This window comes from Callorhinchus milii, unplaced genomic scaffold, assembly GCF_018977255.1.
Source record: "Callorhinchus milii isolate IMCB2004 unplaced genomic scaffold, IMCB_Cmil_1.0 Scaffold3, whole genome shotgun sequence".
Taxonomy (NCBI): Eukaryota; Metazoa; Chordata; class Chondrichthyes; order Chimaeriformes; family Callorhinchidae; genus Callorhinchus; species Callorhinchus milii.
Window position 1 is genome coordinate 81209339 of NW_024704744.1, and position 16782 is coordinate 81226120.

Below are 16782 nucleotides of genomic sequence, written 5' to 3' on the forward strand. Positions count from 1 at the left end.
GCGGTTGGATAAACGGAGGCGCGTGGAGTAAATCCTGTAGCTCAGTGGTTAGGGCACTCGCTTTGCAAGTGAGAGACCCGAGTTCAATTCCAGGCAGAGGGCGAAACCTTGGGCAAGTTTCCTTACTCCACACAGAGCCTAATAATAATCCCTCCAAAACCAAAAACAATAATAAATTGGTCATTTTCAATCTACGACTGTTTGTGGGACATTGCTGTGCGCAATTGGCTGCCGCGTTCGCCCACAAATATACAGTCAATTCACTTTACAGTGTGTTCTGTGAAGCGCTTTGGGACGTCCTCCCGACGTGAAAAGCGCTATATCAAATGCAAGGATTATTATTAAGGGAAACGCGCCGAAGGCTTCGGTTCTGCCGGGGATCGAACCCGCGGGGTGACCGCTCATGGCACTGAGCTCTACTCACCAAAGCGTTTCGGGCTGTGACGAACGTCGGCTCCAGGTCCCTCCCCCCCCCCCTCGTCCCTTCCTCCACGTGACCGACCCGCTGTGAGGACAAACGCGGACCCTGTGTCCACGGCGGCGACCCGTAGCGCGCATGTCAGCGCCCGTTGCCCCGCCCCCTCCGCTCGCGGCGGCGGCCGTTGCCTGGCGATGGCGCGAGTCGCGGCGCGCGGTTCAACGGTCGCCATGCAGCCGCCGCACCGAGAGTCCGTGCTCGTCACCTCCTGCGTCAGGACACCCGTCAACCCGCACACCGAGGCGCCGCGCACCCTGTCCGAGCGGCAGGAGGCCCTCCGCACCAACCTCCGCCAGCAGCGCAGCCGCTCGAGCGGCGCGTCCACCGGCGACGACGAGAAGGGGGTGAGTACCTGCAGCCAGAGAGAGAGTGAGGGGGGGGGGGGAGAGTGAGGGGGGGGGGAGAGTGAGGGTTACAGCCCGGGGGGAGTAAGGGGGAGAGTGAGGGTTACAGCCCGGGGGAGAGAGAGGGGGAGAGTGAGGGTTACAGCCCGGGGAGAGTGAGTGAGAGAGTGAGGGTTGCAGCCCGGGGGAGAGTGAGGGGGAGAGTGAGGGGGAGAGTGAGGGTTACAGCCCGGGGGAGAGTGAGGGTTACAGCCCGGGGGAGAGTGAGGGGGAGAGTGAGGGGGAGAGTGAGGGTTACAGCCCGGGGGAGAGTGAGGGGGAGAGTGAGGGTTACAGCCCGGGGGAGAGTGAGGGGGAGAGTGAGGGTTACAGCCCGGGGGAGAGGAGGGGGAGAGTGAGGGTTACAGCCCGGGGGAGAGGAGGGGGAGAGTGAGGGGGGGGGGAGAGTGAGGGTTACAGCCCGGGGAGAGTGAGTGAGAGAGTGAGGGTTACAGCCCGGGGAGAGTGAGGGGGAGAGTGAGGGTTACAGCCGTGGGAGAGTGAGTGGGAGAGTGAGGGTTACAGCCGTGGGAGAGTGAGGGGGAGAGTGAGGGTTACAGGCGTGGGAGAGTGAGTGGGAGAGTGAGGGTTACAGGCGTGGGAGAGTGAGTGGGAGAGTGAGGGTTACAGGCGTGGGAGAGTGAGTGGGAGAGTGAAGGTTACAGCCCGGGTGAGAGTGAGGGGGAGAGTGAGGGTTACAGCCCGGGGGAGAGAGAGTGAGGGTTGCAGCCCGGGGGAGAGTGAGGGGAGAGTGAGTGGGAGAGTGAAGGTTACAGCCCGGGGGAGAGAGAGTGAGGGTTGCAGCCCGGGGGAGAGTGAGGGGGAGAGTGAGGGTTACAGCCGTGGGAGAGTGAGTGGGAGAGTGAGGGTTACAGGCGTGGGAGAGTGAGTGGGAGAGTGAAGGTTACAGCCTGGGGGAGAGTGAGTGAGAGAGTGAGGGTTGCAGCCCGGGGGAGAGTGAGGGGAGAGTGAGGGGGAGAGTGAGGGTTACAGCCCGGGGGAGAGTGAGGGGGAGAGTGAGGGGGAGAGTGAGGGTTACAGCCGTGGGAGAGTGAGGGGGAGAGTGAGGGGGAGAGTGAGGGTTACAGCCCGGGGGAGAGTGAGGGGGAGAGTGAGGGGGAGAGTGAGGGTTACAGCCCGGGGGAGAGTGAGGGTTAGAGCCAAGGGGTGGGAGAGATTGTGAGTGAATGAGAGTGTGTGAGTTAAGACTACAGGGGAGTGAGTGAGGATGACGGGCAGAGAGCGAGTGAAGATTACGGAGGCAGTAGAGTGAGAAAACAACAGGGAGAGACAATGTCATTTTGGTTAAAATGGATCGTTATAATTTTTTAAAAACGTTTTAATAATTGTTTCCATGAATGATATTTGATTTTGGAAAACCCTGTTTTACATTTCTAAAACAAAATCCTTTCGCTAATTATGAAGAAGTTATTTAACATTCTTATATAGAAATGCATTACCTGTTCAGTAGTCCGCACAATGCATGTACTTAGGCTACTTTACAGCTCCCTTTCAGGCACTGTGCGTTAATCTTCCTTATGCCACTTTTTCCATTGAACTAATAATACAAATGGTGTCTCAAAAGGAGAGACGAAAAAGGGGTTTGCTTATTTTTACGCAGTTTATGCTCGTGATTCTTATCGTGAGGAATCAACCTCTTTAATTTTGCAGCGTATACTTTAGAAGCATGTCGTCTAATTAATACTGGTACGTGATACTTTCCAAATTTATTCTTGCACCATATGTTAGCTCCGTCTGCAGATAATCCAATTCTCAGACAAGATTTCCAGCCTTTAATAGGCTGTGCTCTTGGGGGAGGAGAGTGAACAAGACTTATGTAATGGAAGCTAAAGCTATTGAAAGAGTGTGATATTAGTAGGTATAACACTGCCAGTAGTAACAATAAAATAGCAATTTTTTCACACCGTACTTTGGCAGTATTGTCATTTGACTCAAGCTGTCTGTTCTAGTCAATGAAGTTGAATGAATGTCTGTCTAAATATGTGAAAATGAGAACGGGATTAGATCCATTGATGTGCTGTTTTCTCTACCTAATGCAGTGTTTATGTTCTGTACAATGAGCAACAACAATATAATATTCTCCTCTGTATAAATTATTTCATTTGTATTTTTGTTTTGTGTAAATAATCCATGGCTATTTACATAATGATCTACAACAAGTAGATGCAATAGAACTTGCTATTGATTGTTTTGAATTGTTAAACAATTGTGCAGACTTAGTTCATTTCTAAATGTCAGAGAAAATCTGCCCCCTCTCTTTTCCTCTGCACCGATATCCAGGTCTTGACTACTGGAGCTACCTGTCTATTATTTTTTTCCCCATTAAATATATAATCCCACTTTTTTGCTCTGCAGAATGATCTAATCTATCATTATTGTTTGAAATTCTCTTTCTGTAATAATCCTTTGTTTCTAATAACTTTGTGTTATTTCATAAAAAGGCAAGAAATGATATCAATTACATTTGTTTTCTAACTTGATCAGCAAGATGACAATAGTAATGTATATTTTTAAATGTTGAGTATAATCCGTGAATAACAGGAACATCTATACTAAAAAATTTTCTCTTTTTTTCCTAGAATGAAAATGATTCTGGTTCTGCGATTGATGAGAAAGAGGAGTCCAGACAAGCTAACGACGGGCAAGACAGTGACAGATTAAGCACAAGCCAATTGCGTGGCTTGTCTGATGAGGAATACTATAAGAAATTGGAGGAACTGAAGAATGCACATATTCATGCAATGACACAACTAGAAAAACTCTATCAGAGTAAACTTTGTATCAGGGATCTAGTATCAGAGGATCTAAGCAAAACATCAGGAGTATATTACAGGTAGGCAATGAAAATACTGAGAGATTAGTAGGGACATTATGTGAAGAATATATAGACAGATTGAACTCAGCTATCCACCATGCACTGGAGGATTGACTGAGAATGTGAACACTGAATAAAAGTTAAGGAATTCTTTTAGGAGAATATACATGCAAGGAGTGATTTTGGTATAATAATGATACATAGATGAGATATCTATCAATAATATGCTACAATACCATAATTTAGTACAAATTTGCTTTTCAACTTTTTTTTTACTACAGTACCACCAGTGAAAGGAGTCCAAATGAGAAAACATATGAGCATTATTCCACAACTGAGCTGGACAGTAGTGTGTACTCAAGTCTGTCGGGAATGTCCAGTGGTGGTGGTGGTGATGATGATGAAGAAATATCTAGGCAAACTCTCTTGTCTTCTGGAAGAGATCGAATTCAGGGAATGTGGGACGGGTTTTCTGTGGAAGACTATGCCCCACATGAAACCCCACCGGAGTCTGGAAGCATATGTGTAATCAAAATTAAAAAGGTTAAAACACCAAAGCATTGGTCACCAAAGATTACTGTGCCAAATCCTTTCCAGATGACAATCAGGGAGGCTGAGAAAAAGAAGAACAAGATTAAGTCTCGGTCTGAAATTGAAATGGAGAATTTTAAACTGCAAAAGGAACTTGAAGAAGCAGCAGAATGCCAGAAAAAATTCCGTGCTAACCCTGTCCCGGCCCATACTTACATCCCATTTTATGAAGAAATTATGCAGAGGAATGAAGAAAGGCGAATGTTTGCAAAGATGAAGAACAACGAAATTGTTATGGCAATGCAAAAACCATTTAAGTTTATTGAAAGAGAGGAGAGGAAGAAGCAACTTAGAAACATACAAATGCCAGACTTTGGTATCCCAATCAAGAAAAATACTACATTTAAAGCAAAGCCGGTCCCCAAATATATTTTTGATTCAAAGTTCAAAGACAGAATCCAAGAGGAAGAACTTTATAGGGCAATTAAGATACAAATGAGAGCCCAAGAGTTATTAAAGAGTGCATCTCTTCCAAAAAATATGCTTATTCATAATGCTTGGTCGGAAAAGAGGAAGGCAAAGTGTTATGGTGCAAATAAGAAGCCAAAGTTTAGGCCCCGGATAAACACAGAAGTGCCAGATTTTGAGATGCTGCATAGAAAATCTCAGAGTTGTCTGATGAGAAAGAAGAGCATAAAACAAACAACTGTGTGTGAACCCTTCCGCCTGCACACTTCTCTTATTGCTTCCAAAAAGGACAAGATTCTGCAGGATATACAAGCAGATGAATATCGGTTGAAAGAGACTCGCTGGCCATACAAGTCCTCCAGAAACCTCAGTAAACCATGCTATGACTCAAATTCACCACAAACAGAATCTTCTGAGTCAGAAACTATAAAGATTACAGACGCTGCAAAGAAGAGAAAAGATGCTATCAGGTAAGAACACATTGTGGCATTAAAATAACTATTGTCAAGTGGTCCATACAATCAGGTAAAAGACAGCAATGCATGATTGTTTACTGAGTTTAATACTTTCAACATAATGATCTGTGTGGAGTGAAAAACTTAACTCTTACATTCTGCATCATTTCATTCATAATGGTTTATTTACACTTTGAACCATAATATTTATTTAAACTCATTGACAATGCATTTAATACACTTTGAGGAGTCCCGAAGATGTGAAAAGGCGCTATATCAAATGCAATTATTATTATATTTTAATATGATGTAAATACATATCTGGTATACCTAAACTTAAGTGTACACCTTTGCTATGGTATTATTTAGTTCAGAACACTGATTATATTCCCTTGATCTCTTTTATGCTCCTCCTTGGAATCAACGTCATTTGCAGACATGGGATTAACAGAATGTGGATGCCCCCCAAATCTATTTTACACTTCTTCTCTTGCTTCAGGCACACTGATATAGTCTCCACTTGCCTGTCAGACATCAAGTTCTGGATCAGACTCAATTTCTTGCAGCTTAACATTAAATCAGAAATCACCTCCCTTAGTCCTAACAATGTCTCCTCACTTCTCCCTCAGCCTCTTTGACCTCTGTCTCTCTGAAACACAGTAAACCACGGCGCAACCTCAGTGTCTGGTACAATTATGTGCCCTCGTTTCCTTCCTCACATTCTGTCCCTGACCAAGACTGTTTTTCTTGACCAATGCCACATTGCCCACCTCTGCCCCAATCTCACAACACATACCTTATTCATGCTCTTATTACCTCCCACCTAGATTTTTCAGATGCCTTTGCTGTTCTCCCTAGTAAGCTCTAACTAATCCAAAACACCTTTGCCAGATCCTCACCTGCACCTATAACCCCAGTTCTAGCCAGGCTCCACTGTTTCTCAACAGTCAACCCTCTTTTTGGTAATTATCAGTATTTTTGTAGGCAAACAATTAAACCACAAGGTCCCACAAACAGCCATGAGGTAAAGGACTGATATTTGGGGTGGAGATTGTCAACCAGGCACAAGCAATCTTTCTTTTCAAATAGTGTCACAGGATCTTTAAAATCTACCAACATGTTATTCTAAATATTTGTCTTGCGATTATCATCTTTGCAGGAAGGCTCTAGAAGAAAAGAGGAAGAAAGAAGAAGTAGAAGAAAACCATAAATATGAGAAAAAACTGAGGGAACAGAAATTTAAAAAATTTATATCTACCCGTGCACAGGCAAATGATCCTCACCAGAGTTTGGCGGAAGTATCTGAATCAAAACTAAAGCAATACAGGTATGTCTGTAAATCACGATTGTACCCAAAAACAAAAATGTAAATCCTATGGGTTCTGCACATAAATTTGATGTGGCATTTTGCTACCTTCTTTATGAATTTTAATTGCCTAATTGTATGCAATTATTTCTGTGCTTTAAAGAAATAACTTGCATTTTTCATAACTTCTTATCATAAAAACATTTCAAAGTAATGCTTCATAGATAACTACTTTTACCATAGTGATTATTTTTTGTAGGTAAACATGGCAGGCATTTTTGCTTTAGGTTGCTTCCTTGCAACGAACAGCACTGAAGTGAATGTCCAATTATTCCAGAGTAATATTAGCCAGGACACACAGAGAAATTTTCTTTCCTTTGGGCAATTTGATAAAATTCAAAAATATTCATTTCAAAATGTGCAAACCATGTGTTTGTTATCTGTGTTTGTTATCTACCTTGGCAGAAATGATCAGAGACAAAGAACACAAGAATACTACCAGGAGCTTGAGCAAATTCGAGAGAGAGTAAGTAAGAGGCCTCTGCTTTTAGAAGAACTCACACAGGTATGTTTACACAAGACCAGGTCTTTAATTGAAATCAAATTTGAATTTCAGCATCAAAATGTTGTAACAACAACTACTTGCATTTATATAGCGCCCTCCAGCCGAGCTGCGTCTCAGAGCGCTTAACATTGGCGGAGCCCGAGGCCGAGCCAGGGGGGTGGGGAAGGTGACTGTAGGCGCGGTTGAAGAGCAAGGTCTTCAGGTGTGACCTGAAGATGGGGAAGAAGGGACTGAGGGAGGGAGTTTCAAAGTTATGGGGTGTAGTGGCTGAAGGCACGGCTGCTGATGGTGAAGTGGAGAATTTAGGGGACACGTAGGAGGCCGGACCCAGGAGAGCGGAGGCAACAGGTACAGCTGTGGGGAGAGAGGAGGTTAGAGAGATAGGGGGTGCCAAGGAATGGAGGGATTTAAACCCTAGAGTGAAGATCTTGAAGTCGATCCACTCTGTGACATAGAGCCAGTGGAGTTTGGCAAGGACTGGAGTAATCGAGTAAGAAGTTTGGTGCGGGTGAGAATGCGGGCGGCGGAGTTTTGAATGAGCTGAATTTTGTGAATAGTGGAGGAGGGGAGACCGGCGAGGAGGGCGTTAGAGTAGTCCAGCTGAGAGATGACAAAGACATGGACAAGGGTTTCAACAGCTTTTGGAGTGAGGTATTGTCGGAAACGGGCAATGTGGCGGAGGTGGAAGAAAGCAGTGCTGGTAAGGGACCGGATTTGAGGGTCTTGAGACCGGATAATTGTCCATTGAACCTGACGTCTAAGTTACACACAGGTTCAGAGAGTTTTAAGGACAGGTCGGGAGGTTGAGGAGGTCGGAACCGTGCGACAGAAGACGTCGGCGGGAGCCAAAAAGTATGGCTTCCGTCTTATTAATGTTTAACTGCAGGAAATTTACAGACAAGCTGACAACATCAGGGGACTGGGGGGTCGCAGCTGGAGGTGGAAAAGTAGAGTTGAGTGTCATCCGCTTTCATGTGGAAATTAACTTCATGTCTGTGGGTGACATCACCGAGAGGGAGCATATAGATGAGAAAGAGAAAGGACCAAGGATGGATCCTTGGGGTACCCCATAGGTGACCGGGTGGAAGCGAGAAGAAGAGCCATTTGCAGAAATGTAGTGCTGGCGGTTTATAAGGTAGGACTCGAACTAAGCGAGTGCGGTCCCACTGAGGTGGATGATGGAGGACAGGTGGGGGAGGAGGGATGTTGTGATCAACTGTCGAACGCGGTGGAGAGGTCCAAGAGGATGAGGAGGCAGAGAGAGAACCCTGGTCACAGATGGAGAGGATATCATTTGTGACTTTCACGAGCGCTGTCTCTACTGTGAGCAGGGTGGAAACTGGACTGGAGGCTGAGTGGAGGGAGAGGTGTGTGCGAATTTGGTTGACAACAACGCATTCCTGAGCTTTGGCAAGGAAGGGCAGGTTTGAGATAGGGCAGTAGTGGCCGAGGTTGGAGGGATCGAGGGTAGGTTTTTTAAGGAGGCGTGTGATGACCGCAGTTTTGAGGGACTGATCCTGAGGAGAGAGACTGGTTAATAGTGTCTGCCAGTAGTGGGCAGAGGAGGGGGTGCTGGATGATCAGCAGTTGGGTGGGAGGGGTTCCAGGCAGCTGGTAGTGGGTTTCATTGTGGTGATGGTGGATGAGAGGGAGGAAGCAGAGATGGGGCCTGTGTTAGGAGCTGATGGCGGGGTGGGTGAGGGAGACAGAATGGGGGTGGTGGTAGGCAATACGGGGCAGAAGGATAAAGCTGCCAGGCGATGTTGTCAATTTTAGAGGTAAGGAAGTTTATGACCTCTTCGCACTTGGCGTTAGATGTGATGATTGAGGATGCTTGAGGGGGCCCACAGAGGAGTTGGTGGGCGGTGGAGAATAGGATTTTGGCACCGAGGAGGTGGGTGGGCGATGGAGAATAGGATGTCGTATTGTTACTAAAAAGCAAAACTGGAAATATGAAATTGAAAACAGAAAATGCTGGATGATCACAGAAAGTCAAGGATAACTTTTTTAGGAAAAGCTTTTCATAAGAACTTGGTTCTTAAAAATCTAACATTTCAGAAGAAATCCAGTTTCTTGCTCAGGAGCAATCTAGTGAATTTATGACAATCCTATCAAAAATTGTTGCTTTGTTTTCAGACAGGTATCAGGCCAGATACTTTGGTTACCCAATACACCTAAAAGATGTAGATATGAAAATCTCTATTAAGGAGAATAATATTTGAAGTTACTCAAGATCTCAAGCTGTGACAGCAAGAGAAAATTGAGAGGGATTATATCATTTTAACAGCATATCCCATTTTCTGACATCTTACCAGCTATTACAGTCCCAATAGAGTGCCAATATGTCAATTGTCAAAATGCCGTTGTTTTGTTGTGTATAGAGGAATGCGAGGAGAGCAGCAGAGAGACATTATGCAGCAGCTCTAAAAGATCGAGGACTGAGTGAAGATTTTGTTACCAGAAAAGGCCGCACTGTAGATTTTACTATACACTCCAGTGCTGAAACATCTGAGAAGATTGATGAAGACAACAATATAAAGGAAGAAAGGTAGCCTTTTGCTGTATTATCCAGTATCAGCAGTTTTATGTTTTGAAAGGTTTCCAGTTACCCTGTTTAAGAGAACCAAACATCAAGATTATATTTCAAAAGATTTGAAGGGTAATCATTATTAATTTTGGATTTTTAAATATTTATTATAATAAATAATTCTTGCATTTGACATAGCATCTTATGATGGTGTTGAGATGTCTTAAAAGGCTTCTTACATACTGTAGCGTGTAGTGACTGTAAGTGAATGTGGCAGCCAATTTACGCACAGTAGTGTCCTACAAAAGCCACAAAATAAATGATCAATTTTATAATAATCCTTGCATTTGACATAGCGCCTTATCACGTCTTTGAGACGATCAAAGTGCCTCACATAGTATACTGTAAAGTGAATTGACTGTATATTTTGTGGGCGAAACGTGGCAGCCAATTGCATGCAGCACTGGATAGAGGGACCAAATTATTTTTATTTATTTTGAAGGAACTATTACCCCCGGAAAAGCTATCCGCCAATCAACTAACAACCAGCTCCTTCTTACTGCTAGGTATTCAGTGGCATATGGATTAAGGAAACATGCCCAACCTTTCGCACTGCCCAGGAATTGAACCTAGGTCTCTCACTTGTGAGGCGAGTGCTACAGCACTCCTCAATTTTAGCTGGGGAATTGTTAGTCAGGACAGCAAGAGAAATTTCCTTCTCTTTTTGGATAGTGCTAAAACATCCACTAAACAGGCACACAGAATCTTGGTTTAACATTTTTTTCTGAATGAAAGCATCTCAAACAATACGGCACTCCCCACAGCACTGCATAAGATTTCAGCTGTAAAGTCTAATACTCTTGTGATGTGGGTGTAAACTTATTTCCCCAGTTCTGAAGACAAATCTGATGGAGATGGATGTGAAAGCTATGAATACCAAGATGATTATGAGGAGACAGAGGATGAATTGCAGGATGCGCAAGAAGAGGAAGATTTTGAAAATTAAACAAAAGAACATGAGAGTGACTGACAAAACATTGACGGAAGGCGGAAGAATCTGCTGCAGAAGATTAAACGAACAAAAAAACAAGACTTCCAACATTACCAACTATGGTTGTCCACGCAACCATCAGTATTTATCAGTATGTACTAATTTTATAAATTAGTTACGACTTTTTGAAAACTATGGTCAAAACAAATGTAGCCATAATTGACAGTCAACTTCATAAAAGTGAAATTTATTTATTTTTGTCATTGGAGTCAATGTACAATAATATGCTAGAAATCTGATGTGATAGCAGAATTGTTACAGATACATTAGAATCAAATGATGGAACTCTGAAGGTCAGTAGCTGTAACATTCATGTTATGAAAAATATTTTATTCTTTTAGATACAGTAATTATCTCAAATTGATAAAAATGCAAAATATGAGTACAATGCACCAAGCCCTAAAACAAACAGTGCACTGGGTTATAAATTGAATAACACAGTCCTGTGACCCTAAATTGGTTCTATAACATTGAAGTGTTTATAACTCTGAGATTGTAGATTGATGTCTATTGAGCGGTAAACATTGAAGTTTGCACTATAGGAACTCTTGCACTCTTTGAAAATGAAGATGCCTAAAAGTGATTTTCTATTGATTCCTCTGCATGACACATTAGTTTGTGTTTAGCGAGGTGTAAATGTAAACTAATAATTGTTATTGAGAATGATTTCTATTCTTCATGTAACTGCCAAAATTGACAATGGGCAGAGAAGTTAAATGGAAGTTATTTCCAAATTTTCCATTGTTTTCCATTTTTGGAAGTTACTAAACTTCAGCTGAACTGACATCCCTGGAGTAGCAGTGCACAAACCTTGTAGATTACCTCGCTGACTGAAACCATCAATGCATTGTCTTCATCAGTTTTGCTTTCCTTAGAAACATTTTTCTAAGGAAAGCATAAGTGAGGGTAAATGTGAAGAAAACAAATATTTCATAATATTTTTATTGCCTCCTGCAAATATCGTTTAACTCGTGCTTTGAAAGAAATTTAATATCTACAAATACAAATTGCTGTTATTTGAGTGGGAAAATCACCTTGGGCGCTATCTTTTTAAGCTATTATCTTGATGAGGTGTTTACCCCATTGCACTTTACACAAGGTCTTGTTCTGTGAGCATTGGCCTGCTTTATGTCACCTGCCCTATCCACACCATCATCGTGCACTTTTTATAATCCATTCCATGTTTTGCAGAGAGTGTATTCCTTTTCAGAAAAAAAAGCTGAAAAGTGATTGAAGAATTGAGTTTGGACATTGTATTCTTGCAGCGATGTTTGCCTTCAAGCAATAAAATCATTGTGTTGGTTCTTTTTGTTTAGTTTAGAGCAGGCACCACATTTTTGAAAATCTGCCCCAAAAGCATGTAATGTGTGTTTTACACATTTGTTGCTGGTCAGGATCAATGACATTCAATGAAATTTTAAACTCAAAGCTGGTATGAACTGAAGGCCAATGTTGGATAAAGTTGGATCCCAAACCTCAGGTGGGCCTCGGTGGGCCAATAATGAATTGTGGCTTGCAGTATATATTTTATAAAATATCTCTTTTTGAATAGCAAACTGAAAATTTGGTAACATTTGTAAAAAAAATTCCCACACCACAACTTATGTCCAACAAAATAACAATGAATAAACAATTGGTAAGTTATGAATAGAGAACCTTTTCTGGTGTGTAATTAGGTCATTAATGCTGATGATGATGATGGTGTGAGAAAGATTGGACCTCTGTTTAGCATAAGGCCTTAGATGGAGTACAAGATCAAGATGGCTACAATTGATAGTTTTTTTTGCCTCCAATTTTCTCCTCATCTTTCCTCTTGGCACTGATTCATCTTGGCGTATGTTTTTTAGGACGTTGGTTGCCTTCCAGTATCTCTTGAATAGTTGGTCTTCAGGTCTGAGTCTAGACAGCATTCATGCCAGCTATTCAATCATGAAAACATCACAGCGTAATCTAATATTCATATATACACTTTGCAGTGTGCGTCATTGAATTAATTGATTTCTTCTGCTCCCTAATCTGAGGTGCTGAACATTCTGCCTGGGGTAAAATCATCTAATTGAACACAGATTGGGGACTGATTCTGGGGCCATCCAGGTTTCATACTTGGCTTTATCAGCCAAGCCATCAAGCTCGTCCATTATTCTGGACAATGTGCTTCATTGATTCCACCCAATCAACAGGGAGGTGCATCTTTATGTGTGGAGGGTAAATAAACGATTAACCACTTTTGCAGCTCATTTTAGCGATGTGATTGATTTTGATAAATGTATGTTTGAAAGAGCTTCAGTGATTGGGCCACAAAATAAGTCAAGGATATATAGATTTGAGACCAGATTTAAATTGCTGTGTGTTTATCAATATTGCACATGAATGCTAATACCATACCAATGTTTTTTTTATTGCATACAAGTTAATGTATTCATTTTGTCAAACACTTTTCCTCTGCACATAGATTTAACAGGAGAGAAGCAGAGGAGCACATCATTTCTCTACGTTGGTTCACACTGCACTCATCCTTTTTTTTTAAAAAATGTATCCATTACATTTTGGGAAACAAACATGAAAAACAATTAGTTTAACAAACACTTCAGCTCAATTAAAATAAAATATTCTTAATGCAGAAAATGAACAAGCAAATAGATGTGAAACCAAGTTATATCGCTGTGCATTAAACATATGTTCAGGAAAATACCTGAATAATGTTTATGCTGTTCCTTTAATTTTATAGTCTTTTTAACAATGAATTCAATTTCATGTCCATGACTGTATTTTTGGCAAATGCTTTGCTTTATTAATGAAATAAATATTTTGAAACTTCAGTTGCTAATATCAACTATTTATAAAAGATTACTCTGACCTTTTGAAATGATGAAAAGTAGTTATCAGCCACGCCATTGCTTTGCCTACCATGACGGTTGAAGCATTTTTTAGCAATTCCATAACCAATGCTTAATTTACTGTTTCCACCCTTATCCCACTTCATTAAATCATGCAAAACTGATCTATTGGATTTCCACACTGGTTGCTGCACAGATATTTAACTGGCCGACTGCATGAGAATTCAAAGGTTTGTATATTGACCAGAGCAAAATAATGGCAGTTACAGCTAAAAGCTTTTAAGAAGGCCTGCTATTTTAATGTATATTTCTCTGCAATATGCTCACTTGACCAAAATCTCACAAAACATTGTTAAAAATGCAGAGCCTGCTGTTTGGCTAATTCTTAATCAGCATCCTCGGAGATGATACCACATTTTGTCAGTGTTCTTTTGATATGTGGCATGGCTTCAGCAACAAACCATCTGCGTGTGTACATAATCACCATGACGTCAAGAAGCAGATTTCGCTCTCGTTTTCTAGAGAAAAAAGTAAAAATCACAATATACGAACTACAGTGTTGAAGCTATAAAATAGGAGTGGTTGTTATTTTTTGAATTAATGTTGTGAATTAATTTGGCTTGCAATTACCTGTTGTTAGATTTGTTTTAAAGTGTAGTATTTCTCTTTTCCCTTTCCCCACCCCCAATTTTGAACTCCCACAGTCTTCCTTAGGAGCAAAGAGTGGGTGGGTGGGAAGTTCCATGAGTGGTGACTGTCCTCACTAACTTGGCCATTCACTTGTGAGTTATATACAGTATTGGGTTTTAGGAGGCTGTCTGTCATGATGTGGACGTGTGGGGTAGAATTATACATAACTAATTCAGTCCTTAGCCAATCTTCACATAGGCATGCTTTCAAGATAGGATCTCTCATCAGCCTTGTTCTTTTACCCATTCCCATTCCCCAGCCCAGAAACTAAGACAACAGTTAAACCAGCAGAGATCAGTCCTAGGTTCAATAATACCAACTGAAGCACTCTAAAACACTATGCTGCATGAAAGGTGCAAGTTATTGTTGGATTTCAGAGAACGGAGTAAAAAATAGATTATATGTTGGAATTCATATGTGCTGCAGTATTGTGTTTGAGAAAGTGAATCTACAATTAATTACTAAAAGAGAGAGTGTCCCACATTTGTGGGGGAAAGGAAGACTGGGTAAAATTGGTATTTTCTCAAACTGATCTTTATTCTCCTTCCCCAATCCCCTAGTTCCTCCAAGCATCTCTAATTTAGCTGATTATTATTTGGCTCACACAAAATATAGTAACAACTTCTGGCAAGAATAGACCATTGGTTCATTTCGCCAATCCATCTAACTTCCAGAAAAATTCTGCTAACACTTCTATTTTATCATCTAATACCTTCAATCCTAATACCTGTCAATCACAAAACAAAATGTACAGATCAGATGAAAAAGGTGCCTTTGGGTGGTTTTGATCTCATTCTTTCAGAATACCCTTCTTCCATTTTTTCATCACAGGATCAAGTTGTTTCGGGCCCTTACCATGTATCCTGAAAACTCATTCCAGCTTTTGAGTCCCCTCAGAACAGGAACCAATGGGCCAATTATTCTCTTCCCAGCCTTGCTTGGTAACTTGGTATATAATTGTATTCAAACTGGGAAGCTTCCCAGTTTATTTTGTTCAATCACATCAATATTTAATCACTGATGTTAGTGGACAGCTATAATAATAATTTTGTTTCTCACTTAATTCCAATTGAATAACTTCATCTTAGTGATTCATCACTTAACCTACTGCTGTGAAAGACTTGCATTTTGAAGATGAATAAAATGTCTTACAATTGCTTGTACATCTCTTTAATTTCAGTGATCTCATTATGTTCTTTGGCAGAATCCACAGTCGAGCCTGCTGTTTCTGAATGTTTGCCAGCAGAAGTACTTAAGGAAAGGTTTGTAGTAGCACAACCTCCAAAGAAACAATGTCTGCAATCTGGAAAATTGAAAAGATTAGAGTGTTTTTTAAACTGCTACACTGTGAAGACAGTGACTTTTCAATCAATAAAGAGTGCCACCATTTTCAATGGTTTCAGAAAAAATAATAATGAAATATTCTTTCCATTTCTTTTATTCCATTGTACAATGTTTTATCAGAACTGAAAAAGAATTATCCGCACTTCAATCCAGATTTGTGAAACCTAAGGACTCTTCTTTCCTATCCCCCACCCCCTCCCCCTCAACTGAATTAGCTGAAACATTAAACCAATGCCTTGTCTGCCAGCTCAGGTGGACATTAAAGATCCCATGGCATTATTCGAAAGAGAAGGGATTTTCTAATGGTTTCCTGGCCAACAAATCCCCAAAATATAATCAGTCACTCACTCCATGGCTGCTTGTGGGACACTGCTGTGCACAAATGGCCACCATGTTTTGCCCACAAAATATACAGTCAATCCCGTGAAATGCTTTGAGATGCCACGACCACATAATCAGGTGCTAAATCAAAGAATTATTAATTACACCTTTAAAATAAGTGCTGATTTTTCTTTGCTAATTATGCAGTGCTGGACTGTACGATTTACCTCCCTCACCTGTGGGCTATATTCATCACTATAAATGCAAAATTACTACCATTGACGACAAATTCACATTTAGGACAGGTACCAAGAAGTTTTGCTTTAGTTGAGAGTAATTAATTACTGGAACACATTGCCAGGATAGGTGTTTGAAGTCAGGACACTGGACTCATTTAAAAAACAGCTTGATGCTGTGATGGGAGGATGGTAGGTTGGGATGTAGGGATGAGATAATAATAATAATCCTTGCATTTGATATAGTGCCTTATCGTGTTTTCAAGATGTGTCAAAGCGCTTCATAGAACATGAACAGCTGTGGAATGAGTGACCAAATGATTATTATTTTTATGAAGGGATTATTGCCACCAGAAAGCGATCAGCAAATCGACTAACAATTGGGCTCCCACTTGCCTCTAGATAAACAGAGGAAAAATACTGAAACATACTAATGTTGTTGCGACAATCAGATGGACTCAAGGGCCTGCTTGATCGAAACCAATCTTGTGACTTTCAAATATGTTTCCCAGACTGCATTCCGAGATTGCTACAGATTCCTACCAAGGGTAAACCCTGTACCATCCACCCACTGGACAATTCTTCCCATGTGCTCTGGATCAAACTTCTGTTGAGAGCTTTTTGTTTTGCCCAAGTGAAGTTCATTCTATTAGAAGTTTGGGCAGGGTGGTAAAACAGAACTGAATGAAGGGTCACAAATCAATCTGAAAAAGGTTCAATTCAGTTCAAAGTATTTGTTCCTTAATCAAGATGA

General features: G+C 41.5%; 1 protein-coding gene across 1 annotated transcript; it reads left to right on the top strand.

Annotated features, from left to right (window-relative positions):
- The first annotated feature begins 628 nt into the window (after nucleotides 1–628).
- On the top strand, nucleotides 629–15441 carry fam161a (FAM161 centrosomal protein A). Its single transcript, XM_007892498.2, has 8 exons — nucleotides 629–822; nucleotides 3462–3715; nucleotides 3979–5166; nucleotides 6311–6478; nucleotides 6923–7022; nucleotides 9404–9570; nucleotides 10441–10691; nucleotides 15332–15441. The coding sequence occupies exons 1-7, from the start codon at nucleotides 649–651 to the stop codon at nucleotides 10553–10555; spliced, it is 2166 nt and encodes a 721-aa protein (XP_007890689.2). The 5' UTR covers nucleotides 629–648; the 3' UTR covers nucleotides 10556–10691; nucleotides 15332–15441.
- Nucleotides 15442–16782: the final 1341 nt, after the last annotated feature.